The sequence below is a fragment of the Carcharodon carcharias genome, chromosome 28 (genome assembly GCF_017639515.1).
Source record: "Carcharodon carcharias isolate sCarCar2 chromosome 28, sCarCar2.pri, whole genome shotgun sequence".
In the NCBI taxonomy this organism is placed as follows: domain Eukaryota; kingdom Metazoa; phylum Chordata; class Chondrichthyes; order Lamniformes; family Lamnidae; genus Carcharodon; species Carcharodon carcharias.
In genome coordinates, this window is record NC_054494.1 from 6,118,370 (window position 1) to 6,141,500 (window position 23,131).

The 23,131-nt window shown below is 49.4% G+C and overlaps 1 protein-coding gene across 1 annotated transcript in view; it reads right to left on the bottom strand.

Moving 5' to 3' along the window:
* LOC121270718 (tolloid-like protein 2) overlaps nucleotides 1–23,131 on the bottom strand; it is a 689,999-nt gene that overhangs the window by 43,855 nt on the left and 623,013 nt on the right. The window contains exons 13-14 of the mRNA XM_041176081.1: nucleotides 8,674–8,869; nucleotides 410–535 (exon numbers count right to left, since the gene is read on the bottom strand). Coding sequence (XP_041032015.1) covers nucleotides 410–535; nucleotides 8,674–8,869 — 322 coding nt within the window. The remainder of the gene's footprint in view (nucleotides 1–409; nucleotides 536–8,673; nucleotides 8,870–23,131) is intronic.

Consider the following 23,131-nt stretch of genomic DNA (forward strand, 5'->3'; position numbering starts at 1 on the left):
GGGGAGGAGGGAGGAGGGAGGAGGGGGAGGGAGGAGGGGGAGGAGGGAGGAGGGGAGAGGAGGGGGAGGGAGGAGGGAGGAGGGAGGAGGGAGGAGGGAGGAGGGAGGAGGGGTTGGAGGGAGGAGGGGGAGGGAGGAGGGGGAGGAGGGAGGAGGGAGGAGGGGGAGGGAGGAGGGGGAGGAGGGAGGAGGGAGGAGGGAGGAGGGAGGAGGGGGAGGAGGGAGGAGGGAGGAGGGAGGAGGGGGAGGGAGGAGGGAGGAGGGGGAGGAGGGAGGAGGGAGGAGGGAGGAGGGGTTGGAGGGAGGAGGAGGAGGGGGAGGGGGAGGATCAGGTAACCCCTATAGACAGAGGGTCTGTGAGTGTTGGTGTTTACTCTGTTTTCAGACAAACTATTTGAACCTCAGTTACCTTCACAGCTCCTGTGGTCGGCTCCCAGCTCAAAGCCCGGTTCACACATACACCTGTAACTGCCCAAGGTGTTCACACAGTGCTGCTGACACCCTCCCCGATCCAGTCCAGCGCACTCATCCACCTCTGTAACCAGGAAATAAATAACAACAGCAGTCAGCCCCAGGTCAGAGGAGGGGGAGGGAGAGGCGACAGGGTGAGGAGGGAGGAGAGGGGAGAGAGTGGAGGAGGGAGTGGGGAAGGGCAGGACTGAGGGAGACAGGGTTCCAGCAACTTGAGGCACAAAAATTAGGAGCCACAGAAAAATCTGTTCTCCTGCTTCACCCTGAAGGGGACAATTTTTCTCTTACCCGTGTCTGATTCCCTATCACCCATATTCCAGCCACAAATCTAACTGACTAGGGCCACCAACTGTCTTTAACTGTGCCCTTTGCTATCTCCAGAATCAATTCCTTTCTCCTGTCTGGTCTCCCATCTCCCAACCTTCACCCACTTGAGTTTTTTCAAAGCTCTGCTGCCTGTATCCTAACTCAGACCGAGTCCTGCTCATTCATCACCCCCTACATCAGCTTCAGGTCCAGCAACTCCTCAACTCTAATATTCCCCTCCTTCCACTGCCCCTCCCCTCCCTGTAATCTCTGTAACCTCCTCCACCCCCACAGCCCTCCAAGGCGCCGGCGCTCCTCCAATTCTGGCCTGGTGAGTGATCTGGATTTTAATCACCCCACCAGCGGCGGCTGTGCCTTCAGCTACCGGGTCCTGAGCTCCGGAATTGGCTCCCTAAATCTCTCTGTTGTTCTCTCCTCCTCCAGGATGCTTTCTAAACCCTACAATTCCAATCACACTTTTGCTGGCTTGTCCTGATGGCTCTTTATGTGGCTCTGTGTAAAATGATTGAACACTCCTCTGAACTCCTCTGAAGCCCATCAGCACATTTTACCTTTTTATAGGTACACTATAAACACAAGCTGCTGCTGTTGTTCACTCATTTAGAGTTACGTTAATAAACATTTTCAGACACTTACTGCAATTTCTCCCATTCTCGCCGGCTACTGGTTTGGCGTTGATGGGCTGGCAGGTAGGTGATGTTGTACCAGTGTTTTATAAAGGGAGGAAAGGATAAGTTGAGTAAATACAGGTCAGTCAGCCGAATCTCGGGGCTGGGAAAATTATTGGAAAAATCCTGAGGGACAGAATAACTCACCATTTAGAAAGGCAAAGGTTAATCACAGGCAGTCACCATGGGTTTGTTAAGGGAAGGTACTGTCTGATTTTTGAAGGGGGTAATAAGGAGGGTTGATGTGGGTAGTGCATTTGATTCAGTCCATCTGGCTTTTCACAAGGTTCTTGATAAGGTCCCACGTGGCAAGCCAACCACAAAAGTAAAAGCCCATGGGGTCTAAGGCAAAGTGTTGAGTTGGATCCAAAATAGGCTGAGAGGTTGGGAACAAAGGGGATTGGTCAATGAGTGTTTGTGGGACTGGAAGGCGGTGCAGGGTTCAGTTGGGCCTCTTGCTTTTTGACTTTTACAACAATGATTTGGACTTGAATGCAGGGTGTATGATTAAGAAGTTTGTGGATGATACAAACATTTCCACAGTGGTTGGCAGTGAGGAGAGTAGCTGCAGACTGCAGGAAGCTATCAGTCAGCTGCTCCGGTGGACAGGAAACTGGAAATCAAAGCAGAGGAGTGTAAGGTAATGTCTTTGGGGAGGTCAAACATGGCAAAGGGAATACATAATAAATGGGAGGATAGTGAAAATGTAGAGGAACCCAGGGACCTTGGAGTGCATGTCAACAGACCCCTGACGGTGACTGGGCAGGTCGAGAGGGTGGTGAAGGAGGCGTATGGGATACTTGCCTGTATCAGTCAAAGTACAGAGTATAAGAGCAGGAAGGTTATACTGGAACTGTATAAAACATTAACTAGGTCACAGCTAGGGTATTGCGTACAGTACTGGTTACTGCATTACAGGCAGGGTGTGATTGCACTAGAGAGGGTACACAGGGGATTTATGAGGAAGTTGCCAGGAATGGAGAATTTTAGTCATGCGGAAGCATTGGATAGGCTGGGATTGTTCCCTTTGGAACAGAGGGGGCTGAGGGGAGATGTAATTGGGGTGTATGAGGGGACTGGAGAGAGTGGATGGGAAGAATCCATTCCCCTTGGTTGAGGGGTCAATAACAGGAGCAGTGATTTAAAGTAGTTGGTGGAAGGATTTAAGGCGAAATGTTTACATCCAGAGGGTGGTGGGGGGTCTGGAACTCACTACCTGAAGGTGGGGGAGAGGCAGAAACCTTCATCGCATTTAAAAAATACATGGATGTGTACTTAAAGTACCGAAACCTCCAGGGATATATATGGACCAATAACTGGAATGTGGAATTAGGTGAGACAACTCTTTTTCAGTCAGCACAGACATGAAGGGCCAAATGGCCTCTTTTTGTGCTGTACATTTTCTATGGTTCCATGAATTTCACCTCAGCAAAACTGACAGGTTTAGGGGCGGGGGAACCTTGCTGATCACAGCCTCGGAGATAATGCAATGCCAACCCTCGATTACACCATCACTCCCATTGCTTCACTGCCGACAGTTCCACATCAGCACAGCAGGTGGAGCACTTGGGCAAAGCAAGAATCGCTGCTCTGAGAGAGGGGACCTGGTTCTTAAAGGGACTGTTCTTACTGTGAGATAAAAGCAAAATACTACGGATACTGGAATTCTGAAATAAAAACAGAAAGTGCTGGAAAAATCTCAGCAGGTCTGGCAGCATCTGTGGAGAGAGAAGGTTAACATCTCGAGTCCATATGGTTCGACTTCGGAACTAAAGGGAGGTAGAAATGTGATGGGTTTGATGTTGTTGAAGGAGAGGTTGGGAGAACAGTTCTGGGGAGGGCAGAGGGAAGGAGAGATTAAATGATGAAGATATCATGGAAGAAAAGGTAAAGGGAGCGGTTGTAGTAAAGAAACAAAACATCTGTCCAGAGTGAGTGTGAATGGCAGAATAACGAACATCTCTGTCCGAAAGCAGAAACATTAAAAACAAGATCAAGGTTGTCACACGGGGAAAAAAACAAACCCAGAATCAAAATGGGGAACAAAATTCACGGTCTGAAGTTGTTGAACTCAATGTTAAGCCCGAAAGGCTGTAAAGTGCCTAGTTGGAAGATGAGGTGCTGTTCCTCCAGTTTGCATTGAGCTTCACTGGAACAATGCAACAAGCCAAGGACAGACATGTGGGCAAGAGAGCAGGGTGAAGTGTTAAAATGGCAAGCGACAGGGAGGCTTGGGTCATTCTTGCGGACAGACCGAAGGTGTTCAGCAAAGCGGTCACCCAGTCTGTGTTTGGCCTCTCCAATGTAGAGGAGACCACATTGTGAGCATTGTTCTCCCAGTGTCCCTGCTCTCCACAGAATGAGCACAGTCCATTAAAACATAAGCGTGCAGTAATGTTGACAATGCTAAGGGTGGCTAAACAAAAAGATAAGAAAAAATCACAATGAGACTAAAGGGGGTTTTGTGATTCCCAAATGTCAGGGACCCCTCTTGACCTCCCTGGGTGAGCCCAAAGGAACACGAGGCACTTCGTGTTTGACGAGGCACTATGTTTGGTACCAGTTTGGTTGCAGGAACCACTTTTGGGCTCCACTCCAGATTTTGTTTTCAGAGTTTCCCCCCGTTAGCCTTCACCTCTCTCAAGGTATCCACAAGGCAGTGGAGTTATTGGCCCATAGCTGTGAATTTGGTTCATGAATGCCAGGGGGTGTCCATATGTCAGTGGGTCTGCAAACACTGTGGGTCAAAGTCCTCCGAGTTCCTCTGGAGCTCTAGCCTGGGGTTGCGAAGGACCCAGTTTCTGTGCATGGCCATGAAGAGGCAGAGCTGAGGACTTGCCAACAGGCAGGCTGCATACTGACAGGGAGGCACATACACACTTGGCTCTCTTTTTCATATTTATGTTTCGTTAAGTTAAAGGAAGATTAAAAGTCAGGGCCAAACAATACATTCTCAGACCCTGAGGGAGGAGGTTAAAGAGATCCCAGAAACTGGAGTTCAGGCTGTACTGAGTGTGGGTGTGAGCCGGGCACTGGAGAATGGTCACTGTTTATAAATAGAGAGACAGGCCGATCCGAGCAGTTACAGGACGTTTACAGGACTGTAGGAGGGAAAAATGAGCTCAAGAGTGAAAGGACCACACACTTAGATAAAGATAAAATAGTTAGAAATAACCACATGGAATCGAAAAGGGCTGATCATTGCTGATCATCTGATAGAATTCGTTGAGGAAGGAACAGATACAGTCAGCAGGGAAATGTGGTGGATGTGGTGTACGTGGACATTAGGAAAGATTTTGCCATTCAGGAGATGACTCGACAAGATTAAGGTTATGGAATTAATGAGAGGACAGCAAACTGGATTGAAGATTAACTGGAAGGGAGAAATCTGGGATGAGGAGCTCAGGGCAGGTTTTCAGGATGGATGGAAGTGGTTAGTGGAGGTCCCACAGGGTTCAGTTCTGAGATCACTTCTGTTCACTGTGAATATCAATGATTTGGATTCGGGTCCAGAGGGAGTGGTGACCTTTGACCTGGAAGCAGCACAAAGTTCTAATCCCTTTAAAATATCTGCAGAATTTGTAATTGTTTTTAAGGATGCTCAGAGGTCACAGATTTAAAGTGATTTGCAAAAGAAACAAATGTGAGGTGAGAAAAATCTTTTTCAGGCAGCGAGTAGTTAGGGTTTGGAATGTGTTGCCTGGAAGTGTGGTGGAGGCAGGTTCAATTGAGGCATTCAAGAGGGGATTGGGTGATTATTTAAATAGAAACAGAAACAATGGGCAGGGTTATGGGAAAAGGCAGGAGACTGGCACTGGGTTAAAATGCCCAGGGAGCTGGTGCAGACACAGTGGGCCAAATGGCCTCCTTCTATACTGTAACAATTCTGTAATTCTGTGAGAAGGACATTCGAAGAGTTTGCATCAACTGTAAAGGGATCAATTGTAATTTTCTTGGGAAATAATAAATGATGGCACATGAGGACCTGGTACCCCCTTGACCTGGAAACAAAGAAACTAGGAGCAGGAGGAGGTCATTCAGCCCATTACACCTGCTCTGGCAATCATTATGATCATGGCTGATCCTCTAACTCAACGCCATATTCCCCCTTTCTCTCCATACCCCTTGCTGCCCCCCTAATATCCAAAAATTTATCAATTTCTTTCTTGAGTATACTCAGTGACCCGGCCTCCACAGCCTCTGTTCCACAGGTTGACCACCCTCTGAGTGAAGAAATTTTTCCTCATCTCGGTCCTAAATGGCCCCGAATCCTGAGACTGTGGCTCCTGGTTCTAGACTCCCCAACCTGGGGAAACACCTCCCTGCATCTAGTCTCTCTAGCCCTGTTAGAATTTTATACATTTCAATCAGATCCTCTCTCATTCTTCTAAACTCCAGTGAATACAGGCCCAGTCGAACCAATCTCTCCTCATACAACAGTCCTGCCATCCCTGGTATCAGCCTAGTGAACCTTCACTGCACTCCCTCTATGGCAAGTATATCCTTTCTTAGGTAGGGAGACCAAAACTAGGCACAATAATCCAGGTGTGGTCTCACCAAGGCCCCGTATAACTGCAGTAAGACATCCCTACTTCGGAACTCAAATCTTCTTGTAAAGAAGGCCAACATACTATTTGCCTTTCTAACTACTTGCTTCACCTGCCTGTTTCCTTTCATTGACTGGTGCACAAGGACACCCAGATCCCTTCGTATATCTACATTTCCCAATATATCACCATTTAAATAATACTCTGCCTTTCTGTTTTTCACACCACAGTGTTTAACTTCACATTTATCCATGTTATACTGCATCTGCCATGTGTTTGCGCACACACACACAACTTGTCTAAATCGCCCTGAAGCCTCCTTGCATCCTCCTCACAACCCTGCTCAGTTTTGTGTTGTCAGCAACAGGAAGGACGTCACACCAGAAGCCATGTGGCCAAACACAAAGGAGATCTACGAGCAGGAGAGCTGCAGGGTGAAGGTGATCAGCACACAGATGCAGACACAAGGAGAAAGCAGACAAACAGACAGAGTAACATAGAATTTATGTGAGGAGAAGCCAGTGAAGATCTCCATGAAATGGTCAGATTTCTGTTTGCCTGTAAGAAGGAAATAGAATTCCAGAAGCTCTTTTGGAAGTGATGTACAAGTGAGCTAAAAGGGACTAAGTCCTTACAAAGTGATGTAAATAGCTCAGGCAGGCAAAAGAGCTGAGAGTTTGTATCAGAGGGACCAGGTCATGAACCAGGTGTTGTTGTTTATTTGGTTGAAAAGGGATTTTGGAAAGCTCCACCCTCAGGGCTGATGCGACCCGAGTGAGGAGGAGTTGGTAAATGTGCCCCAGTCGGTGCTAACTGTATCCGGGGACCTCGGATAGAATACACCTACTGGTGAACGCAACTCGAGGGCTGAATCTATTGAGTGGGACAGTGACAGATCCTATGTACTAGAGGCAGAGTTAGGGGACCTTGGGATTGTAAGTGGTGCCGCACGTCTGTGGGGAGTGATGTGGATGCTTGTGGTTGTGTGAGACATATTTTTGTTGAATCGACTCTTTAAAGTGAAATTTACCTTTTTATTTTTTTTATTCTTTTACAGGACAGGGGCTTGGCTGGAAAGGCCAGCATTTGTTGCCCATCCCTAAATACCCTCAAACTGAGTGTCGTGCTCAGCCATTTCAGAGGGCAGCTCAGAGCCAACCACTTTACTATGGGTCTGGAGTCACGTGTAGGCCAGACCAGGTATGGATGGCCGATTTCCTTCCCTAAAGGACATTAGTGAAAACGTTTGAAACATGGTCGTTGTGCTAAGGTGGAGACCAATTTGCACACAGCAAACTCCCACAGGCAGCAACATGGTAATGACTGGAGTATTTGAGTGATGTTGATTGAGGGGTAAATATTGGGGCAGGACATCACGGAGAACTCCACTGCTTCTCATCGAGCACATTAAAGGTCCACCTCAGGGTGCAGACAGCGCCTCAGTTTAATGCCTCATCCAAAAAGCAGCAGCTCTGACAGTGCTGCACTCCCTCAGTGCCGCACGAGAGTGTCAGCCTGGGCTTTTTGATCAAATCTATGCAGTGGCCCTTGAACCTGGAGCCTTCAGTCTCAGGGGCGAGAGTGCAACCTACTGAACTAGGGCACAGAAACATCCAAATTAGGAGCAGGAATAGGCCATTCAGCCCCTTCAGTCTGCTCTGCCAGTCAATAAAATCATGGCTGATCTGATTGTAACCAGAACTCTACATTCCTGCCTACCCCCAATAACCTTTCACCCCTTTTGCTTATCAGGAACCTATCTACCTCTGCTTTAAAAATATTCAAAGACTCTGCTCCCACCACCTTTGAGGAAGAGAGTTCTAAAGACTCACCACCCTCTGAGAGAAACAATGTCTCCTCATCTCTGTATTAATTGAACGACCCCTTATTTTCAAACTGTGACCCCTAGGCCAGAATTTTACAGCCCCTGTAAAATATGGTGAGTCATCCTAAACTCTACTGACTTCAGTGGGAAGTAAAATCCTGCGGCTGTAAAACTGTGCCCCTAGTTAGTGCAGAAATGGCTATTTGACCTCCAGTTCTAGATTCTCCCACAAGAGGAAACATTCTCCCCACATCCACCCTGTCAGGATCCCTCAGGATCTTACATATTTCAATCAAGTTGCCTCTTACTGTTCAAAACTCCAGTGGATACAAGCCTAGTCTGTCCAACCTTTCCTCATAAGACAACCCAACCATTCCAGGTATTAGTCTAGTAAACCTTCTCTGAACAGCTTCCAACGCGGAGAAGATTTATTACACGACAGGAGCCACACGGCTCAACCCAGCTCTGGCCCCAGAACGGAAACTGAGTCACTGAAGCACTGAGCTAACGTTCTGCATTCGAGGGGGAACTCTCACCCAAAGATATAACTGGCAAACGAAGCAAAGGGAACACATGGGCTAAAAGATTGGACACAGTGAAGTGTGACGATCTAGAGGAGAGGAGATGATCTGCTGGAAAGGGTGGCAGAAGCAGAATCAATAAGAATTGTCAAAAGAGAACTGGGTAAATAATTGAAGACATAAAACTGTTGCAGGACGAGGGAGGGTGGGCATAACTGGATGGGTCTTCAAAAGGCCAGCACAGACTCGATGGACTGAATGGCCTCCTTCAGTAGCGTCCTATTCTACGGTTCAATAAAAAGAGCCAAACGCACCCTTGAAGTAATTTGCTGCGAAACCGGCCTTGCTGATTGAGTCATCGGACACGAACCTCAGCCAGAGTTTGTTCGAGCTGGATTTGATATCATTCGGTTTATTGTAGCCACAAAACTGGCCAATCAGAGCAGCGTCGGCACTGTCACCATCACGTATCTCCAGGTAGTCGTAGGCACAAGTGTCATGTCTTTCAACCTGGAAAAAAGGGACAGAAAAATAGGAAAGTACTTGTGGAGAGAACGCTCACAGAATCAGAGAAGTAGCGAACGATGACTGGGCAAAAACAGGGTTATCACCAAATATCAGAGACTCCGCTGGGAAATAAATCCCATCAACACTCTCACCACGTCTCGAGGACTGACCACCCCATGCTGGTATCAAGTTTCCGGAGCGGAGAAGTTGGATTATCCAAGCAAACCTTCCAATTTCACCCATTACAAATGGCAGAGGCTTGGTGCATTAGAGTTTGCAGATAGACCTTGCAGGGCGCTACTGGCTGAGCGGTACCAGCAACACCATTCAACACAAACACAGACCGTGACTTCACAGCAAGGGTTCACTCATGGAAGGGGAGTGGATCACACTAGGGGCACCAGTGAGCAACTGAGATACAGAGGGCACAAAGCCAGGGACACACTAACACAGGCACACAGGGAGAAATACACCAACCCAGGCACACTGTGAGAAACACACCAACCCTGGAACACAGTGAGGAACACACCAACCCTGGCACACAGTGAGAAACACACCAACGCTGGAACACAGTGAGGAACACACCAACCCTGGCACACAGTGAGAAATACAACAACCGTGGCACACTGTGAGAAACACAACAACCGTGGCACACTGTGAGAAACACACCAACACTGGAACACAGTGAGGAACACAACAACCCTGGCACACAGTGAGGAACACACCAACCCTGGCACACAGTGAGAAACCCACCAACCCTGGCACACAGTGAGAAACCCTGGCACACTGTGAGAAACACACCAACCCTGGCACACAGTGAGAACCACACCAACCCTGGCACACAGTGAGAACCACACCAACCCTGGCATATAGTGAGGAACACAACGACCCTAGCATACAGTGAGGAACACACCAACTCTGGCACACAGTGAGAAACCCACCAACCCTGGCACACATGAATAAACACACTAACCCTGGCACGCAGTGATGAACACAACAATCTTGGGACACAGTGAGAAACACACCAACACTGGAACACAGTGAGGAACACAACAACCCTAGCATACAATGAGGAACACACCAACCCTGGCACACTGTGAGAATCCCACCAATCCTGGCACACATGAATAAACACACTAACCCTGGCACGCAGTGAAGAACACACCAATCTTGGGACACTGTGAGAATCACAACAACACTGGAACAGAGAGAGAAAAGCACAAACCCTGGCACACAGTGAGATACACACCAACCACGGCACACAGTGAGAAACACACCAACCCTGGATCAGAGCGGGAAACACACCAAACCTACGATACAGTGAGGAACACACAACCATGGAACACAGTGAGAAACACACCAACCGCGGCACACAGTGAGATACACACCAACCCTGTCACACAGTGAGAAATACACCAACCCTGTCACACAGTGAGAAACACACCAACCCTGTCACACAGTGAGAAACACACCAACACTGGCACACAGTGAGAAACACACCAACGCTGGCACAAAGTGGGAAACACACCAACCCTGCATCAGATGAGTAAACACACTAACCCTGGAAGCAGTGAGGAACACACCAACCTTGGAACACGAGCTACACACCAACCCTGGCACACAGTGAGAAACACTGGCACCCAGTGAGAAACACACCAAACCTGGCACATAGTGAAAAACACACAAACCCTGAAACACAGTGAGAAACACACAAACCCTGGCACACAGTGAGAAACAAACCAACCCTGGCACACAGTGAGAAACACAACAACCCTGGCACACAGTGAGAAACACACCAACCCTGGCACACATTGGGAAACACACCAACCCTGTCACACAGTGAGAAACGCACCAACACTGGCACACAGTGAGAAACACACCAACCCTGTCACACAGTGAGAAATGCACCAACACTGGCACACAGTGAGAAACACACCAACCCTGGCACAAAGTGGGAAACACACCAACCCTGCATCAGATGAGTAAACACACTAACCCTGGCACGCAGTGAGAAACACACCAACCTTGGAACACGAGCTACACACCAACCCTGGCACACAGTGAGAAACACTGGCAGACAGTGAGAAACACACCAAACCTGGCACATAGTGAAAAACACACAAACCCTGAAACACAGTGAGAAACACACAAACCCTGGCACACAGTGAGAAACAAACCAACCCTGGCACAGAGTGAGAAACACAACAACCCTGGCACACAGTGAGAAACACACCAACCCTGGCACACATTGGGAAACACACCAACCCTGGCACACACAGAGAAACACACCAACACTGGCACACAGTGAGAAACACACCAACCCTGGCATATAGTGAGAAACACACCAACCCTGGCACACATTGGGAAACACACCAACCCTGGCACACACAGAGAAACACACCAACACTGGCACACAGTGAGAAACAAACCCACACTGGCACACAGTGAGAAACCCAGGCACCCAGTGAGAAACACTCCAACCCTGGCACACAGTGAGAAACCCTGGCAGACAGTGAGAAACACACCAAACCTGGCACACAGTGAGAAACACACCAACACTGGCACACAGTGAGAAACCGTGGCACCCAGAGAGAAACACACCAACCCTGGAAAACAGTGAGAAACACACCAACCCTGGCACACAGTGAGAAACCCTGGCACCCAGTGAGAAACACACCAACACTGGCACAGAATGAGAAACACACCAACCCTGGCACACAGTGAGAAACACACCAACACCGGCACAGAGTGAGAAACACACCAACCCTGGAACACAGTGAGAAACACACCAACCCTGGCACACAGTGAGATACACACAAACCCTGGCACACATTGAGAAACACACCAACCCTGTCACAAAGTGAGATACACACCATCCTTGGCACACAGTGAGAAACACACCAACACTGGCACACAGTAAGATACACAACAACCCTGTCAGACAGTGAGAAACAAACCAACCCTGTCACAGAGTGAGGAACACACCAACCCTGGCACACAGTGAGATACACACCAACCCTGGCACACAGTGAGATACACACCAACCCTGGCACACAGTGAGAAACACACCAACCCTGTCACACAGTGAGATACACACCAACCCTGTCAAACAGTGAGAAACACACCAACCCTGTCAGACAGTGAGAAACACACCAAAATCTGGCAAAAAGTGAGAAACACACCAACCCTGGCACAGAGTGGGAAACGCACCAACACTGGCACAGAGTGAGAAACACACCAACGCTGACACACAGTGGGAAACACACTAACGCTGGCACACAATGAGAAACACACCAACCCTGGCATATAGTGAGAAACACACCAACCCTGGCACACAGTGAGAAACACACCAACCCAGGCACACAGTGAGTAACTCTGGCAAACAGTGAGAAAAACAAAAACCCTGGCACACAGTGAGAAACAAACCGACACTGGCACACAGTGAGAAACCCTGGCACCCAGTGAGAAACACTCCAACCCTGGCAAACAGTGAGAAACCCTGGCAGACAGTGAGAAACACACCAACCCTGGCACACACTGAGAAACACAACTACACTGGCACACAGTGAGAAACCGTGGCACCCAGTGAGAAACACACCAACCCTGGAAAACAGTGAGAAACACACCAACCCTGGCACACAGTGAGAAACCCTGGCACCCAGTGAGAAACACACCAACACTGGCACAAAGTGAGAAACACACCAACCCTGGCACAGAATGAGAAACACACCATCCTTGGCACACAGTGAGAAACACACCAACACTGGCACACAGTAAGATACACAACAACCCTGTCAGACAGTGAGAAACACACCAACCCTGTCACACAGTGAGGAACACACCAACCCTGGCACACAGTGAGATACACACCAACCCTGGCACACAGTGAGATACACACCAACCCTGGCACACAGTGAGAAACACACCAGCCCTGTCACACAGTGAGATACACACCAACCCTGTCAAACAGTGAGAAACACACCAACCCTGTCAGACAGTGAGAAACACACCAAATCTGGCAAAAAGTGAGAAACACACCAACCCTGGCACAGAGTGGGAAACACACCAACACTGGCACAGAGTGAGAAACACACCAACGCTGTCACACAGTGGGAAACACACCAACGCTGGCACACTGTGAGAAACACACCAACCCTGTCACACAGTGGGAAACACATCAACACTGGCACACAGTGGGAAACACACAAACCCTGGCACACAGTGAGAAACACACCAACCCTGTCACACAGTGAGAAACACAACACTGGCACAAAATGGGAAACACACCAACCCTGTCACACAGTGGGAAACAAACCAACCCTGTCACACAGTGGGAAACAAACCAACCCTGGCACACAATGAGAAACACACAAACCCTGGCACACAGTGAGAAACACACCAACCCTGGCACACAGTGTGAAACACACCAACCCTGGCACAGAGTGGGAAACACACCAACGCTGGCACACAGTGAGAAACACACCAAACCCTGGCACACAGTGAGAAACACACCAACCCTGGCACAGAGTGGGAAAAACAGCAACCCTGTCACACAGTGAGAAACACACCAACCCTGTCACACAGTGAGAAACACACCAAACCTGGCACACAGTGGGAAACACACCAACCCTGGCACACAGTGAGAAACACACCAACCCTGTCACACAGTGGGAAACAAACCAACACTGGCACACAGTGAGAAACACACCAACCCTGTCACACAATGAGAAACACACCAACCCTGGCACACAGTGAGAAACACAGCAACCCTGGTACACAGTGAGAAACAGACCAACACTGGCACACAGTGAGTAACGCTGGCAAACAGTGAGAAAAACACCAACCCTGGCACACAGTGAGAAAAAAACCAACCCTGGCACACAGTGAGAAACCCTGGCACCCAGTGAGAAACACACCAACCCTGGCACACAGTGAGAAACCCTGGCAGACAGTGAGAAACACACCAACCCTGGCAAACATTGAGAAACACACCAACACTGGCACACAGTGAGAAACCGTGGCACCCAGTGAGAAACACACCAACCCTGGAAAACAGTGAGAAACAAACCAACCCAGGCACACAGTGAGAAACCCTGGCACCCAGTGAGAAACACACCAACACTGGCACACAGTGAGAAACACACCAACCCTGGCACAGAGTGAGAAACACACCAACCCTGGCACACAGTGAGAAACACACTAACCCTGGCACACAGTGAGAAACACACCAACCCTGGCACACAGTGAGAAACAAACCAAACCTGGCACACAGTGAGATACACACAAACCCTGGCACACAGTGAGAAACACACCAACCCTGTCACAAAGTGAGATACACACCATCCTTGGCACACAGTGAGAAACACACCAACACTGGCACACAGTAAGATACACAACAACCCTGTCAGACAGTGAGAAACACACCAACCCTGTCACAGAGTGAGGAACACACCAACCCTGGCACACAGTGAGATACACACCAACCCTGGCACACAGTGAGATACACACCAACCCTGGCACACAGTGAGAAACACACCAACACTGTCACACAGTGAGATACACACCAACCCTGTCAAACAGTGAGAAACACACCAACCCTGTCAGACAGTGAGAAACTCACCAAATCTGGCAAAAAGTGAGAAACACACCAACCCTGGCACAGAGTGGGAAACACACCAACACTGGCACAGAGTGAGAAACACAGCAACCCTGGTACACAGTGAGAAACAGACCAACCCTGGCACACAGTGAGTAACGCTGGCAAACAGTGAGAAAAACACCAACCCTGGCACACAGTGAGAAAAAAACCAACACTGGCACACAGTGAGAAACCCTGGCACCCAGTGAGAAACACACCAACCCTGGCACAGAGTGAGAAACACACCAACCCTGGCACACAGTGAGAAACACACCAACACTGGCACAGAGTGAGAAACACACCAACCCTGGCACACAGTGAGAAACACACTAACCCTGGCACACAGTGAGAAACACACCAACCCTGGCACACAGTGAGAAACAAACCAAACCTGGCACACAGTGAGATACACACAAACCCTGGCACACATTGAGAAACACACCAACCCTGTCACAAAGTGAGATACACACCATCCTTGGCACACAGTGAGAAACACACCAACACTGGCACACAGTAAGATACACAACAACCCTGTCAGACAGTGCGAAACACACCAACCCTGTCACACAGTGAGGAACACACCAACCCTGGCACACAGTGAGATACACACCAACCCTGGCACACAGTGAGATACACACCAATCCTGGCACACAGTGAGAAACACACCAACCCTGTCACACAGTGAGATACACACCAACCCTGTCAAACAGTGAGAAACACACCAACCCTGTCAGACAGTGAGAAACACACCAAATCTGGCAAAAAGTGAGAAACACACCAACCCTGGCACAGAGTGGGAAAAACACCAACACTGGCACAGAGTGAGAAACACACCAACGCTGTCACACAGTGGGAAACACACCAACGCTGGCACACTGTGAGAAACACACCAACCCTGTCACACAGTGGGAAACACATCAACACTGGCACACAGTGGGAAACACACAAACCCTGGCACACAGTGAGAAACACACCAACCCTGTCACACAGTGAGAAACACAACAACGCTGGCACACAATGGGAAACACACCAACCCTGTCACACAGTGGGAAACAAACCAACCCTGTCACACAGTGGGAAACAAACCAACCCTGGCACACAATGAGAAACACACAAACCCTGGCACACAGTGTGAAACACACCAACCCTGGCACAGAGTGGGAAACACACCAACGCTGGCACACAGTGAGAAACACACCAACCCTGTCACACAGTGAGAAACACAACAACGCTGGCACACAATGGGAAACACACCAACCCTGTCACACAGTGGGAAACAAACCAACCCTGTCACACAGTGGGAAACAAACCAACCCTGGCACACAATGAGAAACACACAAACCCTGGCACACAGTGTGAAACACACCAACACTGGCACACAGTGAGAAACACACAAATCCTGGCACACAGTGTGAAACACACCAACCCTGGCACAGAGTGGGAAACACACCAACGCTGGCACACAGTGAGAAACACACCAACACTGGCACACAGTGGGAAACATACCAACCCTGCCACACAGTTAGAAACACACCAAACCCTGGCACACAGTGAGAAACACACCAACCCTGGCACAGAGTGGGAAAAACAGCAACCCTGTCACACAGTGAGAAACACACCAACCCAGTCACACAGTGAGAAACACACCAAACCTGGCACACAGTGGGAAACACACTAACCCTGGCACACAGTGAGAAACACACCAACGCTGGCACACAATGGGAAACACACCAACCCTGGCAAACAGTGAGAAACACACCAACCCTGTCACACAGTGGGAAACAAAACCAACACTGGCACACAGTGAGAAACACACCAACCCTGTCATACAATGAGAAACACACCAACCCTGGCACACAGTGAGAAACACAGCAACCCTGGCACACAGTGAGAAATAGACCAACCCTGGCACACAGTGAGTAACGCTGGCAAACAGTGAGAAAAACACCAACCCTGGCACACAGTGAGAAAAAAACCAACACTGGCACACAGTGAGAAACCCTGGCACCCAGTGAGAAACACACCAACCCTGGCACACAGTGAGAAACCCTGGCAGACAGTGAGAAACACACCAACCCTGGCACACATTGAGAAACACACCAACACTGGCACACAGTGAGAAACCGTGGCACCCAGTGAGAAACACACCAACCCTGGAAAACAGTGAGAAACAAACCAACCCAGGCACACAGTGAGAAACCCTGGCACCCAGTGAGAAACACACCAACACTGGCACACAGTGAGAAACACACCAACCCTGGCACAGAGTGAGAAACACACCAACCCTGGCACACAGTGAGAAACACACCAACACTGGCACAGAGTGAGAAACACACCAACCCTGGCACACAGTGAGAAACACACTAACCCTGGCACACAGTGAGAAACACACCAACCCTGGCACACAGTGAGAAACAAACCAAACCTGGCACACAGTGAGATACACACAAACCCTGGCACACATTGAGAAACACACCAACCCTGTCACAAAGTGAGATACACACCAACCTTGGCACACAGTGAGAAACACACCAACACTGGCACACAATAAGATACTCACCAACCCTGTCAGACAGTGAGAAACACACCAACCCTGTCACAGAGTGAGGAACACACCAACCCTGGCACACAGTGAGATACACACCAACGCTGGCACACAGTGAGATACACACCAACCCTGGCACACAGTGAGAAACACACCAACCCTGTCACACAGTGAGATACACACCAACCCTGTCACACAGTGAGAAACACACCAACCCTGTCACACAGTGGGAAACACATCAACACTGGCACACAGTGGGAAACACACCAACCCTGGCAAACAGTGAGAAACACAACAACCCTGTCACACAGTGAGAAACACAACAACGCTGGCACAGAATGGGAAACACACCAACCCTGGCACACAGTGAGAAACACACCAACACTGTCACACAGTGGGAAACAAACCAACCCTGGCACACAATGAGAAACACATCAACCCTGTCACACAGGGGGAAACACACCAACCCTGGCACACAGTGAGAAACACACAAGCCCTGGCACACATTGAGAAACACACCAACCCTGGCAGACAGTGTGAAACACACCAACCCTGGCACAGAGTGGGAAACACACCAACGCTGGCACACAGTGAGAAACACACCAACACTGGCACACAGTGGGAAACACACCAATCCTGCCAAACAGTTAGAAACACACCAAACCCGGCACACAGTGAGAAACACACCAAACCTGCCACAGAGTGGGAAACACAGCAACCCTGTCACACAGTGAGAAACACACAAACCCTGTCACACAGTGAGAAACACATCAAACCTGGCACACAGTGGGAAACACACCAACCCTGGCACACAGTGAGAAACACACCAACCCTTGCATATAGGGAGAAACACACCAATCCTGGCACACAGTGAGAAACCGTGGCACCCAGTGAGAAACACACCAACCCTGGCACACAGTGAGAAACACACCAACCCTGGCACAGAGTGAGAAACCCTGGCACACAGTGAGAAACACACCAACACTGGCACACAGTGAGAAACACACCAACCCTGGCACAGAGTGAGAAACACACAAACCCTGGAACACAGTGAGAAACACACCAATCCTGGCACACAGTGAGAAAAACACCAACCCTGGCATACAGTGAGAAACACACAAATACAGGCACAGAGTGAGAAACACACCAACCCTGGCACACAGTGAGAAACACACTAACCCTGGCATACAGTGAGAAACATATCAACCCTGGCACACAGTGAGAAACACACCAACCCTGGCACACATTGAGAAATTCTGGCAAACAGTGAGAAACACACCAACCCTGGCACAGAGTGAGAAACACACCAACCCTGGAACACAGTGAGAAACACACCAATCCTGGCACACAGTGAGAAAAACATCAACCCTGGCATACAGTGAGAAACACACCAACCCTAGCACACAGTGAGATACACACCAACCCTGGCACACAGTGATTAACACACCAACCCTGTCACACAGTGAGATACACAACAACCCTGTCACACAGTGAGAAACACACCAACCCTGTCACACAGTGAGAAACACTCCAACCCTGACACACAGTGAAAATCACACCAACCTTGGCACACAGTGAGAAACACACCAACCCTGGCACACAGTGAGATACACACCAACCCTAGCACACAGTGAGATACACACCAACCCTGGCACACAGTGAGAAACACAACAACCCTGTCACACAGTGAGATAGACACCAACCCTGTCACACAGTGAGAAACACACCAACCCTGACACACAGTGAGAAACACACCAACCCTGGCAAAAAGTGAGAAACACACCAACCCGGGCACAGAGTGGGAAACACACCAACATTGGCACACAATGAGAAACACACCAACCCTGTCACACAATGGGAAACACATCAACACTGGCACACAGTGGGAAACACACCAACCCTGGCACACAGTGAGATACACACCAACCCTAGCACACAGTGAGATACACACCAACCATGCCACACAGTGATTAACACACCAATCCTGTCACAAAGTGTGAAACACAACAACCCTGGCACCCAGTGAGAAACACACCAACCCTGGCACACAGTGAGAAACACACCAACCCTGGCACAGAGTGAGAAACCCTGGCACACAGTGAGAAACACACCAACACTGGCACACAGTGAGAAACACACCAACCCTGGCACAGAGTGAGAAACACACCAACCCTGGAACACAGTGAGAAACACACCAATCCTGGCACACAGTGAGAAAAACACCAACCCTGGCATACAGTGAGAAACACACAAATACAGGCACAGAGTGAGAAACACACCAACCCTGGCACACAGTGAGAAACACACTAACCCTGGCATACAGTGAGAAACACATCAACCCTGGCACACAGTGAGAAACACACCAACCCTGGCACACATTGAGAAATTCTGGCAAACAGTGAGAAACACACCAACCCTGACACACAGTGAGAAACAAACCGAAACAGGCGCACAGTGAGAAACCCTGGCACCCAGTGAGAAACACACCAACCCTGGCACACAGTGAAAAACCCTGGCAGACAGTGAGAAACACACCAACCCTGGCACACAGTGAGAAACCGTGGCACCCAGTGAGAAACACACCAACCCTGGCACACAGTGAGAAACACAGCAACCCTGGCACAGAGTGAGAAACCCTGGCACACAGTGAGAAACACACCAACACTGGAACACAGTGAGAAACACACCAACCCTGGCACAGAGTGAGAAACACACCAACCCTGGAACACAGTGAGAAACACACCAATCCTGGCACACAGTGAGAAAAACATCAACCCTGGCATACAGTGAGAAACACACCAACCCTAGCACACAGTGAGATACACACCAACCCTGGCACACAGTGATTAACACACCAACCCTGTCACACAGTGAGATACACAACAACCCTGTCACACAGTGAGAAACACACCAACCCTGTCACACAGTGAGAAACACACCAACACTGGAACACAGTGAGAAACACACCAACCCTGGCACAGAGTGAGAAACACACCAACCCTGGAACACAGTGAGAAACACACCAATCCTGGCACACAGTGAGAAAAACATCAACCCTGGCATACAGTGAGAAACACACCAACCCTAGCACACAGTGAGATACACACCAACCCTGGCACACAGTGATTAACACACCAACCCTGTCACACAGTGAGATACACAACAACCCTGTCACACAGTGAGAAACACACCAACCCTGTCACACAGTGAGAAACACTCCAACCCTGACACACAGTGAAAATCACACCAACCTTGGCACACAGTGAGAAACACACCAACCCTGGCACACAGTGAGATACACACCAACCCTAGCACACAGTGAGATACACACCAACCCTGGCACACAGTGAGAAACACACCAACCCTGTCACACAGTGAGATAGACACCAACCCTGTCACACAGTGAGAAACACACCAACCCTGACACACAGTGAGAAACACACCAACCCTGGCAAAAAGTGAGAAACACACCAACCCGGGCACAGAGTGGGAAACACACCAACATTGGCACACAATGAGAAACACACCAACCCTGTCACACAGTGGGAAACACATCAACACTGGCACACAGTGGGAAACACACCAACCCTGGCACACAGTGAGATACACACCAACCCTAGCACACAGTGAGATACACACCAACCATGCCACACAGTGATTAACACACCAATCCTGTCACAAAGTGTGAAACACAACAACCCTGGCACCCAGTGAGAAACACACCAACCCTGGCACACAGTGAGAAACACACCAACCCTGGCACAGAGTGAGAAACCCTGGCACACAGTGAGAAACACACCAACACTGGCACACAGTGAGAAACACACCAACCCTGGCACAGAGTGAGAAACACACCAACCCTGGAACACAGTGAGAAACACACCAATCCTGGCACACAGTGAGAAAAACACCAACCCTGGCATACAGTGAGAAACACACAAATACAGGCACAGAGTGAGAAACACACCAACCCTGGCACACAGTGAGAAACACACTAACCCTGGCATACAGTGAGAAACACATCAACCCTGGCACAAAGTGAGAAACACACCAACCCTGGCACACATTGAGAAATTCTGGCAAACAGTGAGAAACACACCAACCCTGGCACACAGTGAGAAACAAACCGAAACAGGCGCACAGTGAGAAACCCTGGCACCCAGTGAGAAACACACCAACCCTGGCACACAGTGAAAAACCCTGGCAGACAGTGAGAAACACACCAACCCTGGCACACAGTGAGAAACCGTGGCACCCAGTGAGAAACACACCAACCCTGGCACACAGTGAGAAACACAGCAACCCTGGCACAGAGTGAGAAACCCTGGCACACAGTGAGAAACACACCAACACTGGAACACAGTGAGAAACACACCAACCCTGGCACAGAGTGAGAAACACACCAACCCTGGAACACAATGAGAAACACACCAATCCTGGCACACAGTGAGAAAAACATCAACCCTGGCATACAGTGAGAAACACACCAACCCTAGCACACAGTGATATACACACCAACCCTGGCACACAGTGATTAACACACCAACCCTGTCACACAGTGAGATACACAACAACCCTGTCACACAGTGAGAAACACACCAACCCTGTCACACAGTGAGAAACACTCCAACCCTGACACACAGTGAAAATCACACCAACCTTGGCACACAGTGAGAAACACACCAACCCTGGCACACAGTGAGAAACACACCAACCCTGGCAAAAAGTGAGAAACACACCAACCCGGGCACAGAGTGGGAAACACACCAACATTGGCACACAATGAGAAACACACCAACCCTGTCACACAGTGGGAAACACATCAACACTGGCACACAGTGGGAAACACACCAACCCTGGCACAGAGTGAGAAACCCTGGCACACAGTGAGAAACACACCAACACTGGCACACAGTGAGAAACACACCAACCCTGGCACAGAGTGAGAAACACACCAACCCTGGAACACAGTGAGAAACACACCAATCCTGGCACACAGTGAGAAAAACACCAACCCTGGCATACAGTGAGAAACACACAAATACAGGCACAGAGTGAGAAACACACCAACCCTGGCACACAGTGAGAAACACACTAACCCTGGCATACAGTGAGAAACACATCAACCCTGGCACAAAGTGAGAAACACACCAACCCTGGCACACATTGAGAAATTCTGGCAAACAGTGAGAAACACACCAACCCTGGCACACAGTGAGAAACAAACCGAAACAGGCGCACAGTGAGAAACCCTGGCACCCAGTGAGAAACACACCAACCCTGGCACACAGTGAAAAACCCTGGCAGACAGTGAGAAACACACCAACCCTGGCACACAGTGAGAAACCGTGGCACCCAGTGAGAAACACACCAACCCTGGCACACAGTGAGAAACACAGCAACCCTGGCACAGAGTGAGAAACCCTGGCACACAGTGAGAAACACACCAACACTGGAACACAGTGAGAAACACACCAACCCTGGCACAGAGTGAGAAACACACCAACCCTGGAACACAGTGAGAAACACACCAATCCTGGCACACAGTGAGAAAAACATCAACCCTGGCATACAGTGAGAAACACACCAACCCTAGCACACAGTGAGATACACACCAACCCTGGCACACAGTGATTAACACACCAACCCTGTCACACAGTGAGATACACAACAACCCTGTCACACAGTGAGAAACACACCAACCCTGTCACACAGTGAGAAACACTCCAACCCTGACACACAGTGAAAATCACACCAACCTTGGCACACAGTGAGAAACACACCAACCCTGGCACACAGTGAGAAACACACCAACCCTGGCAAAAAGTGAGAAACACACCAACCCGGGCACAGAGTGGGAAACACACCAACATTGGCACACAATGAGAAACACACCAACCCTGTCACACAGTGGGAAACACATCAACACTGGCACACAGTGGGAAACACACCAACCCTGGCACACAGTGAGATACACACCAACCCTAGCACACAGTGAGATACACACCAACCATGCCACACAGTGATTAACACACCAATCCTGTCACAAAGTGTGAAACACAACAACCCTGGCACACAGTGA